This window comes from Nerophis ophidion, linkage group LG18 (assembly GCF_033978795.1).
Source record: "Nerophis ophidion isolate RoL-2023_Sa linkage group LG18, RoL_Noph_v1.0, whole genome shotgun sequence".
Taxonomy (NCBI): Eukaryota; Metazoa; Chordata; class Actinopteri; order Syngnathiformes; family Syngnathidae; genus Nerophis; species Nerophis ophidion.
The window spans coordinates 34,090,430-34,105,176 of record NC_084628.1 but is presented as its reverse complement, the minus strand read 5'-3'; the positions used below and the strand labels follow the sequence as shown (position 1 = coordinate 34,105,176).

Below are 14,747 nucleotides of genomic sequence, written 5' to 3'. Positions count from 1 at the left end.
TTCTATATCCCACAGAGACAAACCCGCGATATATCGAGTACATCGAATTATCGCCCAGCCTTATTGTCAATATTCAGTGTTTTATCGTTCATAGTTAATATTGTAAGTCCCACATTATTTTCATATTCATTCAGGGTGTTCCATTCAGTAAAAAAAAATTAAATTCCATTCCGTTTATTTAGCATTCAGACATCATTGTGAGGTTTTGTATCAGTGTTCCTAAAAATACACAAATTTTTTTCTCTAAATTTGACTCCCCGAGGCAAAATATTTGCCCAGACCTGCACCAGTGTGTGAATGTTGGCCTTCCGATGAGGTAACGAATTGGTCAGGCTGTAGCTGGGATAGGCGCCAGCCGTACCCCCGCGTGCCCCCAAAAGGGACAAGCGGTAGTAAATGGATGGAATCCTGCATTAGCAAATTGGTGAAGTCTTGCATGTGTTTGAGATGGAGTTGGAGACTCCATTAAAGCAAGGGTGGAGTGTTTTTGTCCTGTGCATTCATTTAGACTGACAGCCAACCCACTCAGGTTGTCAGTCGTCTCTCTGCTTTTTAATCCACTCTGCAAGGAAGGCTAGAGTCCTCGGTGCTCCATGACGCTGCACTTCCCTTCTTCATTATGCCGTCAATCTAACGGTGGCGGGTGATTATAAAAAGCCATATGTTACTTGCTTATTTTGGCCCGTCCAAGCAGGTGATGGAGTTTGGAGTCCGCTCGGGACTGGAAGATCATTAACGTCACACCTGTGGTTCGGACATTTGTCCCAGCGTGGTGCCGCGCGACGTCATCAGTCACGTTGAACTATGCACAGTTGAATTATAAAATATTGAAACAGACATTGAAATAGTGTGTTGACATATACTGGATGTCATTATAGCTAGTAGTGGGTCTTTATTGTGTGAATGTTTGGAACATTCACACATGTTTTTTCTTCTTCTTCTTCTTCGCCAGATTTTGGCGCGCTCTACCTTCCACATTTTTCATCCTATTCAAACCGCTCCAATGTCAAACTGTTCAACCTATTCGGGAATCGCAGGCTTTCCCTTGACAACTTCCGAAAATTCCCAGATTTCCGAGAATTCCAGGTTTTCCGGGACATTTTTCCCATTCAAAATGAATTGGCCATTTTTTAAACTTCCACCATTTCCACATGTTTCAACCTATTTAAACCATTCCACCTTCAACACATTCCACCAATCTGGAAATTTTAACTTTTTTTCTAAGTTCCAAAAAATTCCTGGATTTTCCAGAATTCCCGGTTTTCCGAATCAAATCAAATCCACTTTATTTATAAAGAACATTTAAAATTTACCACAGGGGTAGCCAAAAGTTAAAAGATAATACAAGAACCGAGCAAACAACACAACACTAACAGAACATGATAAAAAATAAATAAATAAAACATGAAAACATAAAAACAGGTTCACAGCAGGTGTATAATGGGGCGCCATCAGTGTTAAAAGCCAAGGAATAAAAGTATGTTTAAAGCCCTATATCCACCCTTTTTTTCCTGGCGACTACTCCTTCCACATTTTTCAACATATTTCATTACTGTCAAATCAATCCTCTTAAACAGGACAAAAAACCAAGTTGTTTTTTGAACTGGAAAAATTCCCAGTTTTCCTAAAATTCCAGGAATTCCGTAATACCATATCTCAATTCAACATGTTACTACTGCAACATTTTTCCACCGATTTGAAAAATTCCAACAACAACCATTTCAACATTCAAATTTTTTTCCATTTTCCCAAAAAATTCCCGCTTTTCCCGAAGTTCACAATTTTTTTCTGAAATTCCCATTGAAATCGATGGAACATTCTTCAAAGTTCCACAATTCTCACATTATTTATCTGATTCAAACCATTCCAACTTCAAAATATTCAGCCTGTTCAGGGATTGAGTGCTCTACTTCACCTTTTCTAAAAAAAAAAAAAAAAAAAAAAACGGATTACCCATGATTTCTTTTTTTGTTGCATTTTCTCCATTGAAAATTTAGTATTGGCAATTTTTCAAACTTCCACAATTCTTACATTCTTCAAACCATTCCACCATTTTTCCAAGTTAAAAAAAAATTCCCGATTTTCCCGAAATTCCCTAATACCATTTACTACTTCAACATTTCTTGCCCAATTTAAACAATTCTAACACCAACCAATTCAGCTCATTCAGGACATTTATGCTCCTAATCATTTCCCCCAAAAATCCAGCTCACCCCCAAAATTTACAAATTTCCAGGAAATTTCCATCGACATGAATAGGACATTTTTCCAAGTTGCACATTTCCCACATTTTTCATCCTATTCAAGCCATTCCAACTTCAACACAGTCCACTCATCCTGGACTATCAAACTAACACTTTCCCAAGTTCTAAACCAAATTCCGGTTTTCCTGGAAATTCTAAGTCTTCAGTATTCAAACCATGAAGTTTTTTTTTTTTTAACTGGAAAAATTCCCTGTTTTCCCGAAATTCACAATTTTTTTCTGAAATTCCCATTGAAATCGATGGAACATTCTTCAAAGTTCCACAATTCTCACATTATTCATCTGATTCAAACGTTCCAACTTCAAATTATTCAACCTGTTCAGGGATTGAGTGCTCTACTTCACCTTTTAAAAAAAAAATCCTGGATTACCCATAATTCTATTTTTTGTTGCATTTTCTCCATTCAAAATTTAGTAGTGGCCATTTTTCAAACTTCCACAATCCCCAAATTCTTCAACCCATTCAGACCATTCCACCAATCTAGAAATTCAAACTACCTTTTTTCCAAGTAAAATTTTTTTTCCAGAATTTCCAGAAATTCCCTAATACCATTTACTACGTCAACATTTCTTGCCCGATTTAAACAATTCTAACACCAACCAATTCAGCTCATTCAGGACATTTATGCTCCTAATCATTTTCAAAAAAAATCCCGCCCACCCCCAAAATTCCCAAATTTCCAGAAAGTTCCCATTGAAATTAACTGTGCAACTTTTCCAAGTTGCACATTTCCCACATTTTTCATCCTATTCAAGCCATTCCAACTTCAACACAGTCCACTCATCCTGGACTTTCAAACTAACACTTTCCCAAGTTCCAAACCAAATTCCGGTTTTCCTGGAAATTCTAACTCTTCAACATTCAAACCATGAAGTTTTTTTTTTTTAACTGGAAAAATTCCTGGTTTTCCCGAAATTCTAGGAATTCCGTAGTACCAATCCTCATTTAAAAATTCTACTATTTCAACATTTCTCGACCGATGTGAAAAATTCAAACACCAACCAATTCAGCTCATTCGGGACATTCATGCTCCTAATAATTTTCCCCAAAAATCCCGCTTTCATCCAAAATTCCCAAATTTCCAGAAAGTTCCCATTGAAATTAACTGTGCAACTTGGAAAAGTTGCACAATTCCCACATTTTATAATCCGGTGCGGTTTATGGTCCAGAATATACGGTACTCGAAACTGCTCTCCATATGATGCAGGGAAGTTTTGTACCAGTGCAAACTACAACCTCGGTGAGCACTCTTATGTTTGGAAATGCTCTTGTATTGCATTCAATGGATTGTGCAGGTGTGCCTACTATGTACTAATAAAAATACATGAACTGCGGCATTTTTTTTTACAATGGACAGATGGTTTGCATTTTGCTGCCTCACATATCCTCCATGTCATGTTGTTAGAGGCGGTGCATTATCATGGCTGTTATGTCATACAGTAGATTATATTCCCCTGCATCCCGCTGGCTGACCCTAATGAGCGCAGCTGAGAGCAGGAGACTTCTCCGCACATCTGCCACTCTTTATCGTGATCGACACAACAATAAACGCAGCATGTTGCGGACGAAATGTGTGCATCAGTCAAGGGAGGAGAAGGGAGGCAGGAGAGCTCAGTGGACAAAGAGGAAGATTGGTGTGTGTTTGTGTTCTTGTATTTCTACCCTTCTTGAGACGTCAACAAGGAAAAGTACCGTCCATATGAGGACCCGTGAACAAGACCGAAATCATGGTCCCAATACGGAAAACCATTGCGTCTAATAGAGAATGTCTCATTTGCATCCCTGGTGGGGGTGAACCCAAAAAGGAGGGATTTTTAAAATTGACTGTGTGTTGTCTGTCTATCTGTGTTGGCCCTGCGATGAGATGGCGACTTGTCCAGGGTATACCCCACCTTCCGCCCGATTGTAGCTGCGATAGGCGCCAGCCCCCCCCGGGACCTCAAAAGGAAATAAGCCGTAGAAAATTGATGGATGGATGGATGGATGGATGGATGTGTGTCGTTTTTAAAAATGCTCCCCCTCCAGCCAACATATGAAATAACAAGTGTGTGTAAGAAATTGAAATGCGCCCCCTTGAATTAAATGAATTAAAATAATAAGATAAATATGTATGTAGAGACATACTGTAATAACTTGAAGTAAATAATGAAGATTAAAAACAAATACAGACAAAAAAATACTAATAAATTAACCACAACTATAACTTTTTTATTATAAAATTTGGAACAATTTTTCATACTCTTTCTGTTTCTGTAATATTGCAATATTTTCTCGTAATACTATCTTTATGTAACATTATTACTTTTTAATGCAAAATGGCAACATTTTTCCAGTAAGATTCTGACTTTTATCGCAACATTGCCAACTTTTTTGTTGTTCTTGTAAAATAGTGAAGTGAAGTGAATTATATTTATATAGCGCTTTTTCTCTAGTGACTCAAAGCGCTTTACATAGTGAAACCCAACATCTAATTTTTACATATAAAACAGTGTGGGTGGCACTGGGAGCAGGTGGGTAAAGTGACTTGCCCAAGGACACAGCGGCAGTGACTAGGATGGCGAAAGCAGGGATTGAACCTGCAACCCTCAAGTTGCTGGCACGGCCGCTCTACCAACCGAGCTATACTGGTTGGTAGAGCGACATTTATTGAGTTAAATGATGACTTTTGTCATAATTTTGCCCATGTAAAAATTCCGATTATTATTATTATATTGCCCCAATTTTTAAGTTTTGTCATAAAATCGTGACTTTTGTCGAGTACAAATACGACTCTTTTCATAAAATTGCCAGACTTTTAAGCCTTTCTTGTAAAATTGCGACACATATTGAGTACAATTCCAACTTTTATCATAATATTGCACAAACGTTCAGTTTTTCTTGCAAAATGTTGCCTTGCGTTGAGTAAAAGGACAACTTTTACTATAACACTGCCAAAATTGCAACTTTTTCTTGTGAAATTGGGACCTTTTTCTTGTGAAATTAGAACTGGTTGGTAGAGCGACATTTATTGAGTAAAATTATGACTTTTGTCATAATTTTGCCCATGTAAAAATTCCGATTATTATTATAATATTGCCCCATTTTTTTAAGTTTTCCCATAAAATTGTGACTTTTGTCGAGTACAATTATGACTCTTTTCATAAAATTGCCAGAATTTTAAGCCTTTCTTGTAAAATTGCGACTTTAATTGAGTAAAATTCCAACTTTTATCATAGTACTGCACAAACGTTCAGTTTTTCTTGCAAAATTTTGACTTGTGTTGAGTAAAAGGACGAGTTTTACAATAACACTGCCAAAATTGTAACTTTTTCTTGTGGAATTGTGACCTTTTTCTTGTGAAATTAGAACTGGTTGGTAGAGCGACATTTATTGAATAAAATAATGACTTTTGTCATAATTTTGCCCATGTAAAAATTCCGATTATTATTATAATATTGCCCCAATTTTTAAGTTTTCTCATAAAATCGTGACTTTTGTCGAGTACAAATACGACTCTTTTCATAAAATTGCCAGAATTTTAAGCCTTTCTTGTAAAATTGCGACTTTTATTGAGTAAAATTCCAACATTTCTCATATTATTGCACAGACGTTCAGTTGTTCTTGCAAAATTTTGACTTGGGTTGAGTAAAAGGACGACCTTTACTATATCACTGCCAAAATTGTACCTTTTTCTTGTGGAATTTTGACCTTTTTCTTGTGAAATTAGAACTAATTTTTTACAAGAAACTTTTTTCATATTTGCATAGTATTTATATATTATTCATGTTGTAAATACAAATCTTTATATATATAAAATGGGTGGTCCTAAAGAGGTAGGCATTTTCGGAGGTCTCAAGAAGGTAACAAATACAAGAATGTGTGTGCGAGTGTGTGTGTGCGAGTCTGCGTGCGTGTAAGTGTGTGTGTGTGTGTGTGTGTGTGTCGGAGGGATGAAGGTGCTGACACACATCAGAGCATGAGGGATGAGAGCGGGGACTTCATAACAGTAGCTGCTGCGATGGTCCCTCCATCAAGATAGTTTTTTCAGGCGACATAGCCACAGGTGTCACACTAGTACTGAACAAACTTGGAATTCCTTTGGACAACTTCTTTTCTTGCATTAGCTAAAATGGAGGAAATATATTTTTCACTTTTTGGTCCCACTTTGCCTAAAGTTCCGTCCACTTTGATTTACGGTTCTGCGGAAAAATCAGCGGCGTTGACTGTCGCAACCCTGCTGGCGCGAAACGTCGAGCACGTCAACGGCAGGCTGGCTGCGCCCCAAAAGTGCAGAGTGACACTAATGGGTGAGTTCATGGTGTTTGTAACATGTTTTTGTTTGGAAGCATCTGCATAGCATCCATCCTTCATATGTGATTGCTATTCGGGTACGAAATTAGGGACGCCTGCATCCAGTGCGAAAGCTCAATATCCATCATATTTAGTAAACAGTGTATCTGGGGGCCGGTATATCTGATTTTTAGGAACAGTAATACAAATAACGTCTGATTGAATGCTAAAAACTTTATGACAGAACGCCTTATAAAAGGAATAGAATTTTATTTTTTTTTACTGAATGAGACACCCAGAATGTACATGAAAATAAAGAATGTGGGATTTACATTATTAACTATGAACGATAAAACACTGAATATTGACAACATATGAATGTCACACCCTCTATCCATCGACATTAATTACGACCAGCAAAAAAATGCAACAAACTGCGAAATATGAACGCGAAGGGTAAAAAAAACAAAAAAAACACTGACAATCTGATACATCTGATATGTCATTAAGCTTTAGAACTTTGTTGTAAAAATCTCCTTCAACGTCTGTCCCTGACACTCCTATTTCAGGCTTGACGCTTTGGAAACACTCTGTGGAAACGCTCCCCACCCTCACCGCTTGGTGCCTCGTCTGAGCTGCTGTGACTTAGATCAGTGGTCCCCAACTTTTTTGTATCCGCGGACCGGTCAACGCTTAATAATTTGTCCCGCGGCCCGGGTGGGCGAGTGGGGGGGCTGTCCTTTTTTTTTTTTTTCTTTTTTTTTTTCTTTGTCATTAAAAAGGGATGTTTTTGTCATGAAAAAGGGAGGTTTTTGTGGTTGGTGCACTAATTGTAAGTGTGTATTGTATTTGTTATGTTGATTTAATTAAAAAAAAACTTTTTCTTTTTTTTTTTAAAATAAAAATTAATAAAAAATTATTCTGCGGCTCGGTACCGGGCCACGGCCTGGTGGTTGGGGACCACTGACTTAGATTACCATAGTAACTAATTAGATGACCATAGTAACTAATTAGATGGCCACAGTAGCTAATTAGATTACTATAAAAACTAATTAGATGACCATAGTAACTAATTATATTACCATAATAACTAATTAGATGACCATAGTAACTAATTAGATGACCATAGTAACTAATTAGATGGCCATAGTAACTAATTAGATTACCATAATAACTAATTAGATGACCATAGTAACTAATTAGATTACCATAATAACTAATGAGATGGCCATAGTAACTAATTAGATGGCCATAGTAACTAATTAGATTACCATAATAACTAATTAGATGGCCATAATAACTAATTAGATGACCATAGTGACTCATTAGATGGCCAAAGTAACTAATTAGATTACCATAAAAAGTAATTAGATGACCATAGTAACTAATTAGATGGCCATAGTAACTAATTATATTAACATAATAACTAATTAGATGACCATAGTAACTAATTAGATGACCATAGTAACTAATTAGATGGCCATAGTAACTAATTAGATTACCACAATAACTAATTAGATGACCATAGTAACTAATTAGATGACCATAGTAACTAATTAGATGGCCATAGTAATTAATTAGATTACCATAGTAACTAATTAGATGACCATAGTAACTAATTACATTACCATAGTAACTAATTAGATGGCCATAGTAACTAATTAGATTACCACAATAACTAATTAGATGACCATAGTAACTAATTAGATGACCATAGTAACTAATTATATTACCATAATAACTAATTAGATGAACATAGTAACTAATTAGATTACCATAGTAACTAATTAGATGGCCATAGTAACTAATTAGATGGCCATAGTAACTAATTAGATTACATAGTTACTAATTAGATGACCACAGTAACTAATTAGATTACCACAATAACTAATTAGATGACCATAGTAACTAATTAGATGGCCATAGTAACTAATTAGATTACCATAATAACAAATTACATGACCATATTAACTAATTAGATTACCATAGTAACTAGTATGTCATGCAAAAGCGCAGATTCCAACCATTAAAATACTATTTTGTAGTTCAAGACTCACTGTCATTTATAAACATTACTGTACATCATAATGGCAGCGACAGTTTCCGTCTTAAAGGTCTAAAAAAATTATTTTGGAATGACCGGCGGTCCAGATTGAAAAGCTTAACAGGCCTTATTTTGCCCAAGTCTGAGGTTATACTTTACAGTGGTACGCATCAAATATGTATCATACAAATACATTTTACGCCGTGACAATTGCTTTCAACTAGTGCTGTTGGATGTTTATTTTTTTATTTATGGTGGCATAGCTTAGATGGTAGAACGGCCGTCCTGCAACATGAGGGTTCCTGGTTTGGTTCCAGCTTCTGTGTTCCTTGTCACAGCTATTGTGCCCCTGGGCAACACGCTTTACCCTTTCTTGGTCCCAATGCTAATTGGCAGCCATGGTTCCCGTCAGTCTACCCCAGGGCAGCTGTGGCTACAAACATACAGTGGGGCAAAAAAGTATTTAGTCAGCCACCGATTGTGCAAGTTCTCCCACTTAAAATGATGACAGAGGTCTGTAATTTTCATCATAGGTACACTTCAACTGTGAGAGACAGAATGTGAAAAAAAAATCCAGGAATTCACATTGTAGGAATTTTAAAGAATTTATTTGTAAATTATGGTGGAAAATAAGTATTTGGTCAACCATTCAAAGCTCTTACTGATGGAAGGAGGTTTTGGCTCAAAATCTCACGATACATGGCCCCATTTATTCTTTCCTTAACACGGATCAATCGTCCTGTCCCCTTAGCAGAAAAACAGCCCCAAAGCATGATTTTTCCACCCCCATGCTTCACAGTAGGTATGGTGTTCTTGGGATGTAACTCAGTATTCTTCTTCCTCCAAACACGACGAGTTGAGTTTATACCAAAATAGATACTTGGATGATACAGCAGAGGATTGGGAGAATGTCATGTGGTCAGATGAAGCCAAAATAGAACTTTTTGGTATAAACTCAAATCGTCGTGTTTGGAGGAAGAATTCATATTCCGTACAATATACCACTAAATGGTAACACCCGAATACGTTTTTCAACTTGTTAAAGTCAGGGTCCACGTAAATCAATTCATAGTAAAACTATTTTTTTCATACAGTGTTGATCTGGAAAAGGTTGCTTGGCCGTTTTGTGGGTGTGTCACCGGCCGAGATGTTGACAAGCGGAGTTTCAAGCACTCTTCGTTCTCTAGCGGGGTGACTTTTGAAATGATGCTACAAATTAGCAGTGCTGTGACTTTTTGTAGCAACGCTTTTGCTGCATACTCGTCATCTTACGATTGTCTGTTCTACATCTTCCCACTTGAAGCCGAACCAACGCCAGACGATGGACCCCCTGCTGTTTTTCTTGGAATTAATTATTCTTTCATTTGTTACCAGATTCGCACCTTCTCTCTCTCATATTACCACTCGCGCCGGTCTGCTGGCATCACAGCTAATGTTACCCAAGTCGATACCTCTCTGCTCCGCAAGGGCGTATGACGCGACAGTATGTGACGTATGTGAGAAGGTGCGCTTGTTTTAAAGGGGAACATTATCACCAGGCCTATGTAAGCATCAATATATACCTTGATGTTGCAGAAAAAACACCATATATTTTTTTAACCGATTTCCGAACTCTAAATGGGTGAATTTTGGCGACTTAAACGCCTTTCTGTTTATCACTCTCTCAGCGACGACGTCAGAACGTGACGTCACATCGGTCGTCAATGCCATGTTTCCATACCACATCGAGTCGAATCAGCTCTGTTATTTTCTGTTTTTTCGACTGTTTGCCGGTACCTTGGAGACATCATGCCTCGTCGGTGTGTTGTCACAACATGAGTATGGACGGATTCAAGTTGATTTACGTAGAATGTGCATCGATTAGCACGGCATGTTAATCGATGCTAACATGCTATCTAGGCTAGCTGTGTGCATTATGCCTCATTTGTAGCTATATTTACATCCAGCCTTTCCTTCCATCCACATTTAATGCCAAACAAACACTTACTAATCGACATATTTAAGTTGCTCCAGTGTCAAGAGATGCGAAAGTCCCTCGTTTGGTTTTTACCAGCAATGCTACGACATAGATGGCAAGAATGTCTGGATATCCTGCGACATTCAAAGCAGATGCATTCCCAACGATAAAGTCAACGAAATCACAAAGGTGAGTGTTGTTGTTATTGACTTATTGATCCAGTGTCAATGCGAAAGTCCTGATCGGTTGGTCTGCACATTTTACCGGCAATGCTAAGGCAGAATAGCGTTAGCATGGCCGAATAGCGTCAATAGCTATTCGCTCAATAGATTCAGTTTATTTTTCAATTTCGGTTTTACTATCTGCCTCCATGCTCCAACCATCTGTTTCAATACATGCTTAATCTGTTGAATCGCTTAAGCCGCTGAAATCCGAGTCTGAATCCGAGCTAATGTCGCTATATCTTGCTGTGCTATTCGCCATTGTTTGTATTGGAATCGCTATGTGACGTCACAGGAAAATAGACAGTGGCTTAGGCAAATAGCAAAAATCAAGCACTTCAAAGATTTTTTTAGGGATATTCCGGGAGATGTAACATTTTGAAAAAAACTTCGTAAAATAAAATAAGCCACCGGGAACTGATTTTTATTGGTTTCAACCCTTCTGAAATTGTGATAATGTTCCCCTTTAAGTCTCCGTGAGAAGGAGAGACAAGGAAGAGTGAGAAACGCCTGTAGTGTAATATCACGATATAGTCATTTTTCTATATCGCACAAAGACAAACACCGCGATATATCGAGTATATCGATATATCGCCCAGCACTATTCAGTCAGCAATAGAATAATGACTAGAACCTCCGAGTAACACCACATTGTGCAAATGGATATCAGGCGATTGCCTCTGCTGACTCTTTATTCTGTCTAGTTAACTCTAGTTAATGCCTTATAGTGTGTGTGTGTTGCATAATGAACATTTATTTTGCACGGTGCTGCTATTTGAAGGCCAGGAAAGGAGCAGAAGCTCATGTTTATGCATCCTGCAAGTATCCCCGTGACGAATGCATCGCTCACTTCCTGCTATCTTTGATCTTGTGTGCGAGGCGAAGCGCCGCTCACTACCTGCAAGAAGAGGACATGTCTGATTCGCTGTCTGATCTACCATCTGTCATATACTGTAGGTGCATTTGTGTGTGTTTGTGTCCCAGTTTGTCAACCAAAGTGAAAAGAAAACCTCCATTGAAAACAAAGATGATTGTCCTTTTAAGGTACAACTTCAATTGTGTTAATGTTTATGTAAGCTATCGTCATTTTCCGGGCCTGAGATTGCACCTAAATATAAGCTACAACCAACCTAATTTTGTTTTAAGTTAAAGTTAAAGTATCAATGATTGTCACAGGTGTGGTGAAATTTGTCCTCTGCATTTTACCCATCTCCTTGTTCACCCCCTGGGAGATAAGGGGAGCAGTGAGCAGCAGCGGTGCCTCACCCGGGAATCATTTTTGGTGATTTAACCCCCAATTCCAACCAAGTACCCATTACCGAGTGCCAAGCAGGGAGGTAATGGGTCCCGTTTTTATAGTCTTTAGTATGACTCGACCGGGGTTTGAACTCACAACCTACCGAACTCAGAGCGGACACTCTGTTGGCCGCACAAGTCTGTAAGCCACAAGTGTACGCATTGAAATATGAGATATTTAATAATAATAAAAAAGAAATTACGGTACCTACCGCATTTTTCGGACTTTAAGGGTACTTAAGATCCTTTAGTTTTCTCTAAAACCGACATTACGCCACCGACCTCGAAGCAATTTTAATTGGTAAAAGGTGTAATGATTAGTGTGACCCATAGATGGTAGTCACACATACCTTCTGGTAGCTGCTGATGTGTATTTGAGATCTGCATAAGTCCTGAAAATGTGCGCGCAGCCGCCATTGTAGTCCGTGTCAAAACCGTAGTCCAGGGGTAGATGTGGACTCTTTTGATGACTGCATCTGGCTCTCAGATACATCTTAGCTGACATTACTTAATACTATAAGTAATGAATAATCCCGCTGGTAATCACAGTGTTAAAAGTAGTGAAGTGAAGTGAATTATATTTATATAGCGCTTTTCTCGAGTGACTCAAAGTTCTTTACATAGTGAAACCCAATATCTAAGTTACATTTAAACCAGTGTGGGTGGCACTGGGAGCTGGTTGGTAAAGTGTCTTGCCCAAGGACACAACGGCAGTGACTAGCATGGCTGAAGAGGGAATCGAACCTGGAACCCTCAAGTTGCTGGCACGGCCACTCTACCAACCGAGCTATGCCACCCCCCACATTCTAAAATAATTCATAGAAAAAGGCCAGAGAATTATACTTTAATGCGGATATAAATTCGCATTGCACTAATTTAGAGAAAGAAACAGCGGAAAAAATGAACAAGGAACTAAAACAATTTATTAAAAAAAAATCACCGAACAATGCTGGGTTAACATGTCACTATGACTGGAAATAATTATTATGACCGTTAAAGCATTGTTCTCTGTCATACACGTTTTAAAAAGGAACAAGTATTGTTAGAAAATTAAAAACGCCACCTTGCAAAAGGACATCTTGGAAAACAGGCGCAAGATGTCGCCTGTTAAAATAACATTCAAAATATAAAAACTCTTAAGCATTTTAATCCATGCAACTATCCGTTTTCTCCGCACCTGTTCAAGAAGTCGCATCAATGGTAAGAAGTATTTCACGTCCGCTTTCTCACAATATAAATAGTGTGACTGTCCAATGACGTTATAACTGTAAAATGATTGAGGGCGAGTTCTTGGTTTCTTATGTGGGTTTATTGTTAGGCAGTTTCATTAACTTTTGGCCAGGTGGTCAGGATGCCACCCGAACGCCTCTCTAGGGAGGTGTTTAGGGCACGTCCAACCGGTAGGAGGCCACGGGGAAGACCCAGGACACGTTCGGAATACTATGTCTCCCGGCTGGCCTGGGAACGCCTCGGGATCCCCCGGGAAGAGCTAGACGAAGTGGCTGGGGAGAGGGAAGTCTGGGGTTCCCTGCTTAGGCTGCTGCCCCCGCGACCCGACCTCGGATAAGCTGTGGATGATGGATGGAGTTTCATTAACGTCCTCCCAGCGTGGTAACAACACACAACAACAGCAGTCACGTTTTTGTCTACCGTAAAGCAGTTTGTCTGCCGTAAACAGCAATGTTGTGACACTCTTAAACAGGACAATATGCCATCTACTGTACATGCATATGGTTAGAAAAATAGTGACAGACAATAGAACGAGGATGGACAATTCAACCCTTAACTCAACAATGAGTAGATGAGTGTTATGTGTGTGTATATGTGTAAATAAATGAACACTGAAATTCAAGTATTTCTATATATATAAAATAAGTTACTGACCAGGCTGTCATAGACATAACTGCATCCAGGAAGGAGCCAAGGCTCTGGGGTCGAGCATCCATATATATAAATATATATATATATATATATATATATATATATATATATATATATATATATATATATATAATATAAACTTGTTGTATATATATTCTATATATTATTATATATAGAATATATATATACATATATATAGCTAGAATTCACTGAAAGTCAAGTGTGGGGAGGCGCAGCCGCCGACAGGGCAGGGCACGCTGCGGCCCTGCCCAAGATAGTGGCAAGGAGGTGGAGAATGCGGCGGCGCGGAGAGGCGGGGCGTCCCGGGAGCGACGCCACCGAAATATAGTTCAGGTGCGTGGCTCACACACCGGGAAACTATTAACATTTCTCCTGATGCTGCATAAAAGGGAGAAGGAGGAGAGATCGGGGCGTAAGGAGTTGGAGAACCTGCAAGAACGGACAAAAAGCGGCAGCAGCGAAAGAGAGAGAGTACAGCGCACGAGAGACGACGACGCGGCCGGTTGAAAGAGTGACCGAGGAGCGAGCACCGGAGAGCAGCGGAGAGCAGCTGAAAGAGCGATCCGTGCTGCAGCAAAGCTTTATTGAAAAATAAAGAGTCAAACCTTGTGCAAAAGCGATGTCCTTCCTGGGTGGTCAGTGGAACCCAAGCGGCGACAGGGAAAGTCGTCCACAAATGGTGCCCAACCCGGCTGGACCACCGGAGGCGGGGCAGGACAATCCCCTGTGGGCTATCATGAGCGCTCTCACACAACTGGCAGCAGGCAGCCGGCAAAATTGCCAACTCATGCCGG

General features: G+C 39.0%; 1 protein-coding gene across 5 annotated transcripts in view; it reads left to right on the top strand.

The window, feature by feature from the left end:
- plch1 (phospholipase C, eta 1) overlaps positions 1-14,747 on the top strand; it is a 163,948-nt gene that overhangs the window by 15,782 nt on the left and 133,419 nt on the right. For 2 of the 5 annotated variants that reach the window (XM_061878021.1, XM_061878020.1), the window contains exon 1: positions 6,241-6,550. The exons of 1 other annotated variant lie outside the window; for it this stretch is intronic. In XM_061878021.1, the coding sequence (XP_061734005.1) occupies positions 6,373-6,550 (178 nt within the window). In that variant the 5' untranslated portion in view covers positions 6,241-6,372. Of the gene's footprint in view, positions 1-6,240; positions 6,551-14,747 lie in introns of those variants that run through there. 2 more of the 5 variants (XM_061878018.1, XM_061878017.1) reach the window with 1 other exon arrangement.